We start from the raw sequence: 17,174 nt of genomic DNA, 5'->3' as shown, positions 1-17,174 counted from the left end.
AAAGTGGGTCACGTGCCCTCAAAAAGTAGGTCAGTAGGTCAAATAATGAAGAAACGTTGTGACCTCTCTAGAGGCCGTATTTTTTATGGGAACTGTATGAAAGTTGGTCTGAATGTTTATCTTGATGATATATAGGTCAAGTTTGAAACTGGGTCAACTGCGATCAAAAACTAGGTCAGTAGGTCAAATAATAGAAAAACCTTGTGACCTCTCTAGAGGCCATACCCTTGAATGGATCTTCATGAAAAGTGGTCAGAATGTTCACCTTGATGATATCTAGGTCAGGTTTGAAACTGGGTCACGTGCCTTAAAAAACTAGGTCAGTAGGTAAAATAATAAAAAAAACCTTGTGACCTCTCTAGAGGCCATACTTTTCATGGGATCTGTATGAAAGTTGGTCTGAATGTTCATCTTGATGATATCTAGGTCAAGTTTGAAACTGGGTCAACTGCGATAAAAAACTAAGTCAGTAGGTCTAAAATTTGAAAAATCTTTTGACCTCTCTAGAGGCCATATTTTTCAATGGATCTTCATGAAAATTGATTTGAATGTTCACCTTGATGATATCTAGGTCAGTTGTGAAACTAGGTCACGTGCGGTCAAAAACTAGGCCAGTAGGTATAAAAATAGAAAAACCTTGTGACCTCTCTAGAGGCCATATTTTTCGTGAGATCTTCATGAAAATTAATGAGAATGTTCACCTTGATGATATCTAGGTAAAGTTCAAAACAGGGTCACGTACCTTCGAAAACTAGGTCAATAGGTCAAATAATAGAAAAACCTTGTGACCTCTCTAGAGACCATATTTTTCAATGGATCTTCATGAAAATTGGTCAGAATTTTTATCTTGATAATATCTAGGTCAGTTTCAAAACTGGGTCACATGAGCTCAAAAACTAGGTCAGTATGTCAAATAATAGAAAAAACGACATCATACTCAAAACTGGGTCATGTGAGAAGAGGTGAGCGATTCAGGACCATCATGGTCCTCTTGTTCTTGTAATCTCAGGGTTTCTCATTTTCTCGTTTTTTGCTTTAAAGTTGACAAAACATAAAATGTTTGTTATTTTCTAGACAGATATGGGACAAAACTGACACACTGGAAATTTCAAGTGATCTGAACGCATCCATTTTTCTTCATGCATTTACTACAGAATATATCTCTTTATTGCACCATGGTAATTTAAATGTTTTAAATTTAACAAGCTGTTTGTGTTGAAGAGTCAAATCTAAATCCACATACGGGAATACAAGAAACTCTTGGTCAATTTCTGAGGTTGGGGGTGGTATCAAATACTGTATCAAAACAATTAAAACCAGATAATTTCTGTAACTTCTCATGGCTCCATCTGAAAGACAAGTGAATTTTCTACAAAATTACACCAAAATACTGTTTATGAAATGGTTAATCTGTTACTAGGAATAGAACAACCTCTTTGGCCCCTGAGAATATGAGAAAACAGTATACATTGTATATATATCTTGTGCACATAATGCTTTCACATGCAGCAGATATAGAACTTACAAATTTGGCACAAATGGTAGCATTTTTTCATCAGTGTGTAAAAATATTAATATTTGGAAAAAAACACTTTCTATAACATAATTATTTTTGAATGAAATTATAAGATAACGAAAAGCATATTTTCTCACTTTATTGTTTACAAAATACAAGACTATACTCACTTAGATCAATAGGGAGAGTGTGGAACTAATGGTAAATAAGATGAATATCATGTTTAAGGTGAAAATGTATTGATTGAAAAAAGATTAATTATCAGCTTACCTGTCACATTAATATTAATGTTTCAGGCAATAGTACACTCTAATTGAGTGATCAAAAGGTTGTCAGATGTTTCATCCATGATCAGTTAATGTGAGAAGATGATAATAACAGCATGTGATGGTGTGAAAGGTTGAAAATGTTATTATATTTAGCAAGATCTGCATTTGATACTTTTTTGTCTTTTTACACCATATTTCCCAGTATTATATGTGGTTTTTCAGTATTTCCCCGGAATTCCCAGTATTTCCTGCCATCCTGAGAAATATGAGTATTTCCCCCTTTAATGCCAACCCTGAGTTAGTGGTTCTAACAAGATGCCATGTCTTAAACGATGCTTGGGGCACTATGGGTCTTGCTCTAATATTAAAAGAAGCCTACGTGGCCGAGTGGTTACAGTGGCTGACTTTAAATCACTTGCCCCTCACTGATGTGGGTTCAAGCCTCACACGGGGCGTTGAATTCTTTATGTGAGGAAGCCATCCAGCGGGCTTACGGAAAGTCGGTGGTTCTACCCACCTGGTGCCCGCTCGTGATGAAATAATGCACGGAGGGGCACCTTGGGTCTTCCTCCAACATCAAAGCTGGAATGTTTCCATATGATCAATAATTGTGTCGGTGCAACATTAAACCCAACAAAATAAATAATAAAATCTAACATTAAAACTGGACATTTGCCATAATGATCTTAACTTTGTCAATGTTACATAAAACACAACAAAAACGAAACAAAATTTCCTTCTGCTCAAAATTGATGCTGTAAGTTGTTTGGAGTTTTACTGCTGGGTTGAATATTTGATATTATTACATGACTCCTTATTAGCTCGACTATACGAAGTATGGAGAGCTGTCCTACTCGACCCGGCGTCGGCGTCACTTTGGTTAAAGTTTTGATGCACTTTCTCTTTATTTTTGTAATTACATGATGGATTTGTTTCAAACATAAAATAGTTATTCCTCATCATCACCCACATCATATAGCACAAGGGCCATAACTCTCACACCAATATTTCATGAATTATGCCCCCTTTTTAGCTCACCTGTCACAAAGTGACAAGGTGAGCTTTTGTGATCGCGCGGTGTCCGTCGTTCGTCGTCCGTCCGTGCGTCCGTAAACTTTTGCTTGTGACCACTCTAGAGGTCACATTTTTCATGGGATCTTTATGAAAGTTGGTCAGAATGTTCATCTTGATGATATCTAGGTCAAGTTCGAAACTGGGTCACGTGCCATCAAAAACTAGGTCAGTAGGTCTAAAAATAGAAAAACCTTGTGACCTCTCTAGAGGCCATACATTTCATAAGATCTTCATGAAAATTGGTCAGAATGTTCACCTTGATGATATCTAGGTCAAGTTCGAAACTGGGTCACGTGGGTTCAAAAACTAGGTCAGTAGGTCTAAAAATAGAAAAACCTTGTGACCTCTCTAGAGGCCATATTTTCCATGAGATCTTCATGAATATTGGTCAGAATGTTTACCTTGATGATATCTAGGTCAAGTTCGAAACTGGGTCACGTAGGGTCAAAAACTAGGTCATTAGGTCTAAAAATAGAAAAACCTTGTTACCTCTCTAGAGGCCATATTTCTCAAAGGATCTTCATGAAAATTGGTCAGAATGTTCACCTTGATGATATCTAGGTAAAGTTCGAAACTGGGTCACGTGGGGTTAAAAACTAGGTCAGTAGATCTAAAAATAGAAAAACCTTGTGACCTCTCTAGAGGCCATATTTTTCATGAGATCTTCATGAATATTGGTCAGAATGTTCACCTTGATGATATCTAGGTCAAGTTCGAAACTGGGTCATGTGGGGTCAAAAACTAGGTCAGTAGATCTAAAAATAGAAAAACCTTGTGACCTCTCTAGAGGCCATATTTCTCAATAGATCTTCATGAAAATTGGTCAGAATGTTCACCTTGATGATATCTAGGTCAAGTTCGAAACTGGGTCACGTGCGGTCAAAAACTAGGTCAGTAGGTCTAAAAATAGGAAAACCTTGTGACCTCTCTAGAGGTGATATTTCTCAATGGATCTTCATGAAAATTAGTCAGAATGTTAACCTTGAAGATATCTAGGTCAAGTTCGAAACTGGGTCACGTGGGGTTAAAAACTAGGTCAGTAGATCTAAAAATAGAAAAACCTTGTGACCTCTCTAGAGGCCATATTTTTCATGAGATCTTCATGATTATTGGTCAGAATGTTCACCTTGATGATAGCTAAGTCAAGTTCGAAACTGGGTCACGTGGGGTTAAAAACAAGGTCAGTAGGTCTAAAAATAGAAAAAACCTTGTGACCTCTCTAGAGGCCATATTTCTCAACGGATCTTCATGAAAATTGGTGAGATTGTTCAGCTTGATGATATCTAGGTCAGGTTTGTAACTGGGTCATGTGCAGTCAAAAACTAGGTCAGTAGGTTGAAAAATAGAAAAACCTTGTGACCTCTCTAGAGGCCATATTTTTCACGAGATCTTCATGAAAATTGGTGAGAATGTTCACCTTGATGATATCTAGGTCAAGTTTAAAAGTGGGTCACGTGCCTTCAAAAACTAGGCCATTAGGTCAAATAATAGAAAAACCTTGTGACCTCTCTAGAGGTCATATTTTTCAATGGATCTTCATGAAAATTGGTCAGAATTTTTTATCTTGATGATATCTAGGTCACATGTGCTCAAAAACTAGGTCACTATGTCAAATAATAGAAATAATGACGTCATACTCAGTTCAACACTGGGTCATGTGGGGATAGGTGAGCGATTCAGGACCATCATGGTCCTCTTGTTACTTGGAATTTCAGGTTAAAGTTTTGATGCACTTTCACTCTATCTCAGTTATTACTAAATGGATTTGATTGAAACTGAAAATACTTGTTCCACATCATCTCCCACATCATATGACACAAGGTCCATAACTCTAGTACCAATATTAATGAATTATCCCCCCCCCCCCACTTTTACTTAGAATTTAAGGTTAAAGTTTTGATGCACTTTCACTCTATTTCAGTTATTACTAAATGGATTTGATTTAAACTTAAAATAATTGTTCAACATCATCACTCACATCATATGACACAAGGTCCATAACTCTAGTGCCAATATTAATTAGAATTTAAGGTTCACTTTCACTCTATCTCAATTATTACTAAATGGATTTGATTCAAACTTAAAATAGTTGTTCCACCTTATCACCCACATCATATGACACAAGGTGCATAACTCAATGTTTCATGAATTATGCCCCCTTTTACTTAGAATTTAAGGTTAAGTTTGATGCATTTTCACTATATCTCAGTTATTACTAAATGGATTTGATTCAAACTTGAATTAATTGTTCCACATCATCACTCACATCATATGACACAAGATGCATAACTCTTGCACCAATGTGTTATGAATTATGCCCCCTTTTTGGTTAGAATTATACTTATTTAGTGTTTTGATACACTTTATCTTTATCGCTCTTATTATGTCTCCCCCAGGAGACATATTGTTTTTGTCCTGTCCGTCCGTCCTTCTGTCCGTCCGTCCGTACGTACGTCACACTTCATTTCCGAGCAATAACTGGAGAACCATTTGACCTAGAACGTTCAAACTTCATAGGGTTGTAGGGCTGCTGGAGTTGACGACCCCTATTGTTTTTGGAGTCACTCCGTCAAAGGTCAAGGTCACAGGGGCCTGAACATTGAAAACCATTTCCGATCAATAACTAGAGAACCACTTGACCCAGAATGTTGAAACTTCATAGGATGATTGATCATGAAGAGTAGATGACCCCTATTGATTTTGGGGTCACTCCATCAAAGGTCAAGGTCACAGGGGCCAGAACATTGAAAACCATTTCTGATCAATAACTAGAGAACCACTTGACCCAGAATGTTGAAACTTTATAGGATGATTGATCATAAAGAGTAGATGACCCCTAACGATTTTGGGGTCACTCTGTGAAAGGTCAAGGTCACAGGGGCCCGAACATTGAAAACCATTTCCGGTCAGTAACTTGAGAACCACTTGACCCAGAATGATGAAACTTCGTAGGATGATTGGTCATGCAGAGTAGATATACCCTAACGATTTTAGGGTCACTCTGTTAAAGGTCAAGGCCACAGGGGCCTGAACATGGAAAACATTTCCAATCAATAACTTGAGAACCTCTCGACCCAGAATGTTGAAACTTCATAGGATGATTGTTCATGCAGAGTAAATGACCCTTATTGTTTTTGGGGTCACTCCGTTAAAGGTCAAGGTCTCAGGGGCCTGAACATTGATAACCAGTTCCGATCAATAACTTGAGAACCACTTGACCCAGAATGTTAAAACTTCATAGGATGATTGAACATGCATAGTAGATGACCCCTATTGATTTTGGGGTCAGTCTATTAAAGGTCAAGGTCACAGTGGCCTGTTCATGTAAAATCATTTTTTGGAAATAACTTGAGTACCACTTGACCTACAATGTTGAAACTTAATAGGATGATTGGACATGCAGAGTAGATGACCCCTATTTTTTTGAGGTCACTTGATCAAAGGTCAAGGTCACAGGAGCCTGAACAGTGACTTGAGAACCACTAGGCCACGAGTGTTGAAATTTAGCGGGATGACTGGACATGCCAAGTAGATGATCCCTATTGCAGCCAACCATCAGTGTCTCTTTGACTTTCGCTCCTGACCCCTATTGACTTCTTGCCTATAGGACTATGCATTGGGGGAGACATGCGCTTTTTTACAAAAGCATTTTCTAGTTACTTAATATTTTTGACACAGACTCAAGCTATTGTCCATGGCAATATCTTAATCCATCATTGGAGTCATTAAACACTCCAGTGACAGCTCCAGCTTCCTCAGATGTGCCCAGTTTCACTATCCAGCATCGAAATAGTTGAGCATGCTGTCTCCTGTGACAGCTCTTGTATAAATTGCCAGTTAATAGTTTGTGTAATTGACCGGTCTGTAGTTCAGCACTAACTTTTGCTTAGCTAAAGTTGAGTATTAAAGAAAAAAAATATGAATGTTAATTTCTGATGTCAAGTAATAAAACACTTATTGAACAGCTTGCCAGTCGATAGTCAAAACTATAATTTCTGGTTCAAAGGACCTCAGGCCAATACGTTTGAAAATTGACCGGCAAGCCATTCGATAATTGTATAGTAGTGCATGTATATTTTTAGCACAAATAGTCAGAGCTATTGTACTCGCCCTGGTGTCGGCGTCACACCTTGGTTACAGTTTTGCTTGCAAGTACATTTAGCTATCATTTCAAGGTATATAGCTTTGAAACTTATTTTTTTTCTTTTTCTAGGTCAATTACCAATCACACTGGGTCAAGTCCCATATCTGTGACATGTATTTTGGCCAAATTATGCCCCCTTTTGGACTTAGAAAATCCTGGTTAAAGTTTTGCGAGCAAGTTACTATGTCCAAAACTAATGAAGATACTGGATTGAAACTCTAGATATTTTAACATTTAGGGTAATATTCCTGCTTCTGGGACAACAATTTGAATAGACGAGCATTGGCTGTCTTACGCACAGCTCTTGTTTCAGTGGTATTGCTGTTTAACTTATGAAACAAATGACACATTCTGAGAAGGTGAAAATGATATTTTTTAATCTTTCACTTTGGGGAAAGGGTGACTTTAAACAAAAGAAAGGGAAAGTAGATATGTATGTGTATTGTCTGTTTGGGTAGAATAGTGTCAAATTTCCATCCTAAAATTATAAAAGGAGGGCCCTGCTTATTTCAGGTTAATAATCCAGCAGGTTTACATCAATTTAGACATGTATATCTTCCATTCCATATCTTGCCAATCTTCATTTTCTTTTCATATACATCAGGGGAGGTAACTACAAAGATAGATTGAGACTTATTATTAAACCATAATAAACTAGACAGGATGGAATCACATGAACAGAACAAAGATGTAACAACTGACAGTCAGGCTGCTGGTGTCGAGAAAGTCACAGAAGGTCAAGGTCAGACAGAAGAGAAGGTCAAGGTCATTTACAAATTCTGTGATCTGCAACAAAAGTTGGTTAATGAGTGGAAAATCCACTTCAAGGACTACATTCCTGATAGAGTGCAGGTGATTTTATAGATTTTACTCTTTTTTGAAATTTATAGTTCTGTTTTATATTTAATTTAGTTTGAACTTTTACACATAAAATGATAACAGGAATAGCTTTGCATGAATATTTGCTATGTGCAGTTGCACAAAAGAAAACATATTGTCAAGTCTGGCCCGCTTGAAATGTAGTGTTGCCATAGGACAAAGGTCATATCTGAAAGGGCAATGCCACAGAAGGTGTCAAAGGTTATGTCAGATCTTGCTGATGCCATGATGGCTCGAATTTGCATGGAAAACTTTATTTATACTTGGCTAAAATGTTTGTTTCACTGAGGTCAAAATTAAACTAAACCTATATATTTGAGGGCATAGCTGGAGTGTTAGTATAGGCTTTAATAGGAATGCTACAGTCCCACTTCGTTTGCTCGAACTCAACAGGACCGGCAAACTTTGTTCGAGTTGTCGGTTGTTCAAGCCACCAAAACAATATACAACATAGGGATTTTACTGGGACTTGACAATAAGTTTGAGCTAGGGATGGTGTTTGAATTATCTGAGTTTGAGGGTACAAAGTTGGACTGTATTGGCCATATAATATAAAGGCATGTCATTGCCATTTAATAAGTTCTTTAATGATTTGTTTATTATATTATATACCTAAAAGCAATTATGAGAATTAGATTATATAAATCATTTAATCATATAAAATACTGACATTAACAAACTTTTTAATGCAATAACACATAGAAAAATGACATCAGAGATGATGTCACGTATCTATAAAGGTCCAATAACTGGGTATTAGCCTGGGTTGCTGGATTCTGTCACATGCATGAACATTTCTTGCATTGACCTTACTTCACTTGTTTATGTTGAAATTGGTTATAACAGTAATGCAGTGGGAACAAATTTTGTAATCAGGTAGAGTGTAAGAGTGTACTTACGTATACAGCCTGCTATAGACTCGGCCTCAGTTTGTTTTTATAGCATTGTGGAAGAGTCTCTGCCATAGATATGAGAGGTCCTGGACTGGAGACCCAGTGAGTGGTGCTGAAAGTTTTTTCAGTTTGTTACATTTTTATATGTTTCATTTTCTACAGGTTTATAAAGGAGACATTTTCAAAGAGGGGCCTGCTGCGGATGCTATTGTAAGTGAAATTCATACATAAAACAGCATAACTAAAACTATTGTCATATTTAAGGATGTACGAGTGAATTTTTTCTAACGTTAAGAATTTTCTCATTCCCTGTGAGCTTGAACAACATTAGTTTCTAAGACAAACAAGAGCAGAAAAAACATAGGTCACCGAACTCATTTTAATTTTATAGGGTATTTTCTTCACCCATTGTTTACGCATTTCTGAAATTTTGTAAAATTGAAAAAAAGTTGGTACTTTATAAAACATATAATATCCTACTTAATCTTATAGGGATTTCAGGTTTTACAGGTTAATATGAATATATAATGATGTCAGTATTATATAAGCATAAATGTCACTAACAAATATCTTTAATTTTTACATGTTGACATAATTACCCCACCCACTTTATTTATAAATGGAAAAACGTGTTTAGATCTACAAAAAAAATTCTGACATTAAGATTTTCAAAATATTTTGCAGCATTAATGACACACAAAATGCTTCAAAATGGAAAGAAAAAAAGTTGGGGTCACCGTGCATCTAAGAGATTTATTAAGAAAAGACTGTTAAAAAGTGGTGGATTTTGATATTTTTTGTTCTTTTTGTTTTAATTTATATTTTCTAAATAATATAAAGTGCTGTCTTGAAAACTTTTATTTTATTTATAGCTTAACATTATATGTATAAGTCAGAAAAATATCAAAACCAAACCTGATCTACTTCAGTAGATATTTGAAATTACCTACCCCTACCCCATTGTAAATCTTATGTCAATTTTAGACAAATGCCAGCCAAAATATAAGGGTGAACATTTTTTTTTTCACAAAAAGCATAATATATTTGGTTAAATGGTACATTATAAGCCATATTTTAATTATTTAGCATTAATTTTTGGCAAAACTTTTGTTAGAAAGCAATATTTGAAGAAACATTTTTCAAAATGGCGGATATCCTGAAAAAAAACGCTCGTACATCCTTAAGGTAGTTCTGCTTGTGTAATTGATTAACCGGAAGTGATGTCATATCGTCAATGATGTAGAAAACCTAGAATAATTCCTGGTAGCCATTATACGGGCAGCATAAAGGTTGCCAGGAATTTATTATATATCTCATCTATTAAGCATTAATTAGTCTAATGCAAATCTTTAACAAATACGATGCAATAGGTCTTACATCTACGGTATATCATTCTTGGCAAAGTTTGCTATCAGTTTTATACTTGTACTAAAATAAATCTTTGTTGCCTACCAGGATAGAAAAATCAAACTTGTATTATGGCGCTAAGTGAATACATTGAATTACAGTCAACATTGTTTTTAGAGACCACCCAAGGGACTGCTAAGAAATGGTCTCTTAATGGAATGGTCTCTTAATGAATTTCAGTCAGATGAAAAGAAAAGTTATTTTTAACTGTTAATGTAACTGTTTTTATTATGAACATACATGTTTGGTTTCAAAATTTGTCTTAACATCGTGAACACTTTGCCAAGTCCACAAACCGTAAAAATTATACCTAGATAATGTTTGTCAGTTTGACTGATACAAGGTTAATTGCATTCAGTCATGTGCAAAACGTACTCACTAATTACACAGATGAAGAAATACCCGGTAGAATTTTGGTACCCAGTCGCTTAATAGATACTTTTGTCGAATATTTTTACCTGTTGGGACTACATTAATGTGGTCGCTAGTCGTTTAATAAAAAAGTCGTTTAATGGAATGAATTTACGTACTGAAAACGTTTGGGAGGGATTTTGACCGGTCGTTTAATACAAAAATCGCTTAATAGAGGTGGTCGCAAGTATGATGTCGACTGTAGTGTAAATGATCATGTGTTAAAACTTAGAAGAAATCAGTTGCTCGATCTATTTGATCATATATATAATTATATATTATGAAATGTTGATATATAGTTTTATTTCTCATAAATACTAGTGATATAACAACTGATCATACCTCTGATGAATCATTATATATATAAAAATATTCATCATTGGCAAAATGTGATGGAGTTAAAAATAAGATGAATCAAGGATTTAATCTCTGCTACAGGCAAAGATTCTTTCTGGGTGAAGTATATAGTATTTTCAAGACACATTCTTTGTTTGTGTAACTACCAGGTATCCCCAGCTAACAGTTTTGGGTTTATGGATGGAGGAATAGATATGGTTTACAGCAGACATTTTGGATGGCAGATGTAAGTATGAACTTATATATATATAGCGTCAGACTGATGTCCATACATTGGTCCACATTTACATCAATATCTTAAAGAGCAATCTAAGGCCATGATGATCCCCTAGCTAAACTTATATATTGATTGAGGTGCCTTCATAGCATATTGATTAAAGTTGCTCACTTTTAATCAAGACTGTTTGTTTGAAGCCCTTCTCAAGTGTGAGTAAACTAACTAGCTGGTTTGTTTTGATTGTCAATTGTTCTACCCAGGGGTCCTTAATACTGCTTTGAGGGGTCCCTTTGGCTGTTTTCTTGCACTGAAGATGGAAAGTCAACAATATTATCGCATATCTTGTGTTAACTTGTGTTAATTTGTCTTAATAGACAAATAGATTTGAATAACATGAATATAGTAGCCATAGTGACCAGTGATAAACAACGGTTTCCAAACCCGAGACAAAAAGCACTTGAGGCAAATGCCAGTCCTGCTAGTTAAAACCATGTTTTAAGCTCTCACTAGAATGATCTTTATAAACATGTTTGACTGTACCACTATCATCATTATACCATTTTTTGTAAGCAGCATTTTTATCAGTATCATTCTTAATGAATGTACTTTAACGCCTTCTAGACAATGTGACTTTGGTTGTCCTGTATATTTACAGCTGAATGTATCAAAGTAGAAAAAAGAAATTTGCATAAAGGCGTGTCCATGCTTGCAAGTATGAGATAAATAAAAACTAAGAACAAAAATTTCAGGTTTCTGTTGTACTTTCAGAATGTTTATACAATGTATATGCCTTGTTTACATGATGTACATGTATATGAGGCTGTGCAGCAACACATTTAACAGAAATGCTTGCACACTACATTGTTTGTTTTTTCAAGTCGAAGTAAAATGTTTTGTCTATCACTAAGGAACTAGAGATACTGATTTGTAAACTGTATAATGTATTTTAGGCAAGAGAGATTGCAGAAACTGATCAGAGAGCAGTATGATGGAGAACTCTTGGTTGTAAGTATACTTTATACAATTTATTAATGTGGGACTATGCTGTTTTTAGCTCACCTGTCACATAGTGACAGGGTTAGCTTTTGTGATCGCCCGTCTTCCGTCCGTCCGTCCACATTTTCTTGTGAACACGATAGAGACCACATTTCGCAATCAATTTTCATCAAACTTGCACACAACTTGTATTGGCATAATATCTCAATTCCTTTCTAAAACTGGCCGGATCCCATTATAGGTTCCAGAGTTATGGCCCCTTAAAGGGCCAAAATTTGCTAATTTTGGCTTGTGAACAGGATAGAGACCACATTTTGCAATCAACTTTAATCAAACTTGCACACAACTTGTACTGGCATAATATCTTGGTTCTTTTCGAAAACTGGCCAGATCCCTTCATGGGTTCCAGAGTTATGGCCCCTTAAAGGGCCAAAATTTGCTATTTTTGGCTCGTGAACACAATAGAGACAACATTTTGCAATCGATTATAATCAAACTTGCACACAACTTGTATTGGCATAATATCTCAGTTCCTTTCGAAAACTGGCCAGATCCCATCATGGGTTCCAGAGTTATGGCCCCTCAAAGGGCCAGTATTTGCTATTTTGGATTTTGTAGCCATATAGAGACTTCATTTATGGTTTGATTTGATACAAACTTGCAAAATATCTTCAACAACAATAAATCTTGGATTCCATGCGGAATCTGTCAGATCCAATTATATGTTCCGGAGTTACGGCCCCTGATTGACCCCTGAAAGAGCCAAAATTTGGTAATTTTTACCTGGTGAACACGATAAAAGTGACATTTTATATTTGATTTTAACCACACTTAAACACAACTTAAGTCACAATAAGATCTCGGTTCCTTTTGAAAACTGGCTAGATTCCATCGTGGGTTCTAGAGTTACTGCCCCTGAAACCGGCAAAATTTTCTATTTTGGCCCTTTCAGCCTTATAGAGGTTTCATTTATGCTTTGATTTGATACAAACTTGCACGTAATGATTATTTTGATGATCTCTAGGCCTGGATTGAAACTGGGTCATGTTGGGTCAAAAACTAGGTCATCAGGTCAAATCAAAGGAAAAGCTTGTTAACAACCTAGACGCCACATTTATGATCCTATCTTCACGAAACTTGGTCAGAATGTTTATCTTGATGATTTCTAGGCCAATTTTGAAACTGGGTCATATGGGGTCAGAAACTAGGTCACCCAGTCAATCAAAGGAAAAGCTTGTTAACACTCTTCAGGCCACATTTATGACCCTATCTTCATGAAACTTGGTCAGAATGTTTATCTTGATGATTCCTAGGCCAAGTTTGAAACTGGGTCATATGGGTTCAAAAACTAGGTCACCCAGTCAAATCAAAGGGAAAGCTTGTTAACACTCTTGTTCATTTGATGTGGTTGAAACTTGGTCAGAATGTTTGTCTGCATGAAATATCGGATGAATTTTTCATCTGGGTCATGTGGGGTCAAAAACTAGGTCACCAGGTCAAATCAAAGAATAGGCTTGTTTATACCCTAGAGGCACATTTTTTCTTCTATCTTCATAAAATTTGGTCAGAATGTTTGTTATCATGAAGTCTTTGACGATTTCAAATCTGGGTCATGTGGGGTCAAAAACTAGGTCACTAGGTCAAATCGTAGGAAAAGCTTGTATACACTCAGGGGCCACCTTTTTTGCTCCAATCTTCCCGAAACTTTGTCAGAATGTTTGTTTTCATGAACCTTTGGACAAGTTCCAATCTGGGTCATGTGGGGTAAAAAACTAGGTAACTAGGTCAAATCAAAGAAAATGCTTGTTTACACTCAAGAGGCCATGTTTTTTGCTCCAATCTTAATGAAAATAGGTCAGTTGTCTCCATGAAATCACTAAGTAAAACATGTTTGCTCTGTTATGATGTGTTACACAGGTGAGCGACCTAGGGCCATCTTGGCCCTCTTGTTATATATTATTCATGGTTAACTTTCGCAGTATTCCATATCCAGCTCCGGAAAGTTTGTCCAAATAATCTGGAGTCCGGACTTCCATCATGGAAATTCACAGACATTCCATGGAAACCTCTGGAATGTTCTCAGCCAGGCATCCTCTGACCTTGCAAAGACCAGAATTTCAGAGATAATGTAGAGAAAAGTTAAGTCCAGGCACAGAAAATTCAAATTACATTGAGCAGAAGCAAACTGAAGTTACATTGAGCAAGCTGAAGTTACATTAAGCAAACTGAAGTTATTTTGAGCAAACTGAAGTTACATTGAACAAACTGAAGTTATTTTGAGCAAACTGAAGTAACATTAGGCAACCTGAAATTACATTGAGCAAACTGAAGTTACATTATGCAAACTGAAGTTATTTTGAGCAAACTGAAGTTACATTAACCTTTACCCTGCTAAATTTCGAAAATGGACTGGTCCATCTTTCGATTTAGCCAGTATCATTTATTATTCGAAGGTGTGTTCACTGAAAATTAACTAACTGAATAGCGAACAGTGCAGACCATGATCAGCCTTCACGGATGTGCAGGCTGATCTTGGTCTGCACTGGTCGCGAAGGCAGAACCACTTGCCGCCAGCAGGCTAAAGGTTAAGCAAACATTACAAGTTACATTGGGCAAACTATATATATATATAAAGTTACATTAAGCAAACTGAGGTGATTTTGAGCAAACTGAAGTTACATTAAGAAAATTGAAGTTACATTGAGCAAATTGAAGTTACGTTTAGCAAACTGAAGTTATTTTGAGCAGATTGAAGTAACATTGAGCAGAATGAAGTTACGGTAGAATTTTAATGATATAAATGATTTTCTAGATTAAGTCTTGATAAAATATTTGAGTGAAAGATGGGTTAAGTACACCTTTAATATCTAATGAAATAGTTAGATAACTTTTTTTCTTAAATTGAAACCATAACACTGCAGTGGAATATATTCATTTTAACTTACTGAACAGAATAAGATGTTTGATCGTCTTTTCTAAAGGACCTAAAAATGATTGGACTGGAACAATTTTTGTTAGTTGCTAGGAGCATTGCAAACAAGCAGTATTGTAAGGATGCCTCTGTACTCTATCTAGTATTTAAATAAACCCAGGAATTTTACTAAACATTCCAGAAATATTTCGCAAAAAAAATGAATAATTATATTTTGATGTCATGACATGAAAAATTTGCTAAAATCAGTCTAAAATACCACCCTCATGATAAAGATTCAAAACATTAGTATCAATGAAGTAAAGGCATTTTAGTGTCTCATATACATTAGTATCAATGAAGTAAAGGCAGTTTAGTGTCTCATATACATTAGTATCAATGAAGTAAAGGCATTTTAGTGTCTCATATACATTAGTATCAATGAAGTAAAGGCAGTTTAGTGTCTCATATACATTAGTATCAATGAAGTAAAGGCAGTTTAGTGTCTCATATACATTAGTATCAATGAAGTAAAGGCATTTTAGTGTCTCGTATACATTAGTATCAATGAAGTAAAGGCAGTTTAGTGTCTCATATCCCCCCTTTGACAGTATTAGCAGTACTGAACTTTGCCTTCTTGTCAGTATATGGAAATGGATCCAAAATTTTGATGGCTGCTTGTAGTTTTTAAACAAAATTTGATACACCTTGCAGTATAGAAAGTGCTAGCAGTATTATTAGAATAGCAGCACCCAGCAGTATTAGGAAGGCTCTGCTCCTAGCAGCACCTAACATTGCCTTCTGAATTCAGTGTGTCATACATATAATCAAGGCCAAATTGTCAGTTTCAGATGAGCCACTTAGGGCCATATTAGCACTCTTGTTTGTCTGTTTGAAACTTTACTTGCCACCTGTTGCCAGTATAGGAGACTTGAGAAGATAGTCATTTTATGTTTTGAGGATAGTGCTGTAATAGTGGTTACTTTAACATATTAACATTCAGAATAATATTATTGGACAATACCAAAGGTTCTCCAGTGCTTGGTGCTTCCTAATAATGGAGACGGGTTCCGTAGTGGATAGGTCACGTGGCGGGATTATAGCACACTGGACTGTTGTTTTGGTAAAGTTGTGAAAAAATCAAATGTCCAGTGGGGTGTTTAAATCAACCCAAAGCCCAGTGCATGTCTCCTGCAATGTTAATTTGTTAACACCTTGCATATTAAAGAACCACAGGGAGCATCAGGAATAGAGTAGACCTGAGTGGCAATTAATGTTGAACTGTCAGTCCATCTGTCACACTTTCATGTGTACTCAACTTCTTCGGTGGCTTCCATCTTATTCAAATTGCTATACTTCATCAACAAGAATGATGAAGCCAACATAGGCATATAAATGAAAGTTTCATATTACATTTTTAGCTCACCTGTCACAAAGTGACAAGGTGAGCTTTTGTGATCGCGCTGCGTCCGTCGTCCGTCCGTGCGTGCGTCAGTCCGTAAACTTTTGCTTGTGACCACTCTAGAGGTCACATTTTTAATGGGATCTTTATGAATGTTGGTCAGAATGTTCATCTTGATGATATCTAAGTCAAGTTTGAAACTGGGTCACGTGCCATCAGAAACTAGGTCAGTAGGTCTAAAAAGAGAAAAACCTTGTGACCTCTCTAGAGGCCATATTTTTCAAAAGATCTTCATGAAAGTTGGTCTGAATGTTTACCTTGATGATATCTAAGTCAAGTTCGAAACTGGGTCACGTGCCTTCAAAAACTAGGTCAGTAGGTCAAATAATAGAAAATCCTTGTGACCTCTCTGGAGGTCATATTTTTCAAGGGATCTGCATGAAAATTGGTCAGAATGTTCATCTTGATGATATTTAGGTCAAGTTTGAAACTGGGTCACGTCCGATCCAATACTAGGTCAGTAGGTCAAATAATAGAAAAACCTTGTGACCTCTGTTGAGGCCATTTTTTTCATGGGATCTGCATGAAAATTGGTCAGAATGTTCATCTTGATGATATCTAGGTCAAGTTTGAAATTGGGTCAACTGCGGTCCAAAACTAGGTCAGTAGGTCTAAAAATAGAAAATTCTTGTGACCTC

At 36.2% G+C, this 17,174-nt stretch overlaps 1 protein-coding gene across 2 annotated transcripts in view; it reads left to right on the top strand.

The window, feature by feature from the left end:
* LOC123552416 (uncharacterized) overlaps positions 1 to 17,174 on the top strand; it is a 39,196-nt gene that overhangs the window by 7,734 nt on the left and 14,288 nt on the right. For both annotated transcript variants that reach the window (XM_053541928.1, XM_045342074.2), the window contains exons 2-5: positions 7,608 to 7,855; positions 8,938 to 8,985; positions 11,100 to 11,176; positions 12,118 to 12,172. In XM_053541928.1, the coding sequence (XP_053397903.1) occupies positions 7,667 to 7,855; positions 8,938 to 8,985; positions 11,100 to 11,176; positions 12,118 to 12,172 (369 nt within the window). In that variant the 5' untranslated portion in view covers positions 7,608 to 7,666. The remainder of the gene's footprint in view (positions 1 to 7,607; positions 7,856 to 8,937; positions 8,986 to 11,099; positions 11,177 to 12,117; positions 12,173 to 17,174) is intronic.

This window comes from Mercenaria mercenaria, chromosome 4 (genome assembly GCF_021730395.1).
Source record: "Mercenaria mercenaria strain notata chromosome 4, MADL_Memer_1, whole genome shotgun sequence".
NCBI lineage: Eukaryota > Metazoa > Mollusca > Bivalvia > Venerida > Veneridae > Mercenaria > Mercenaria mercenaria.
This window is presented reverse-complemented; position numbering and strand designations above follow the sequence as displayed.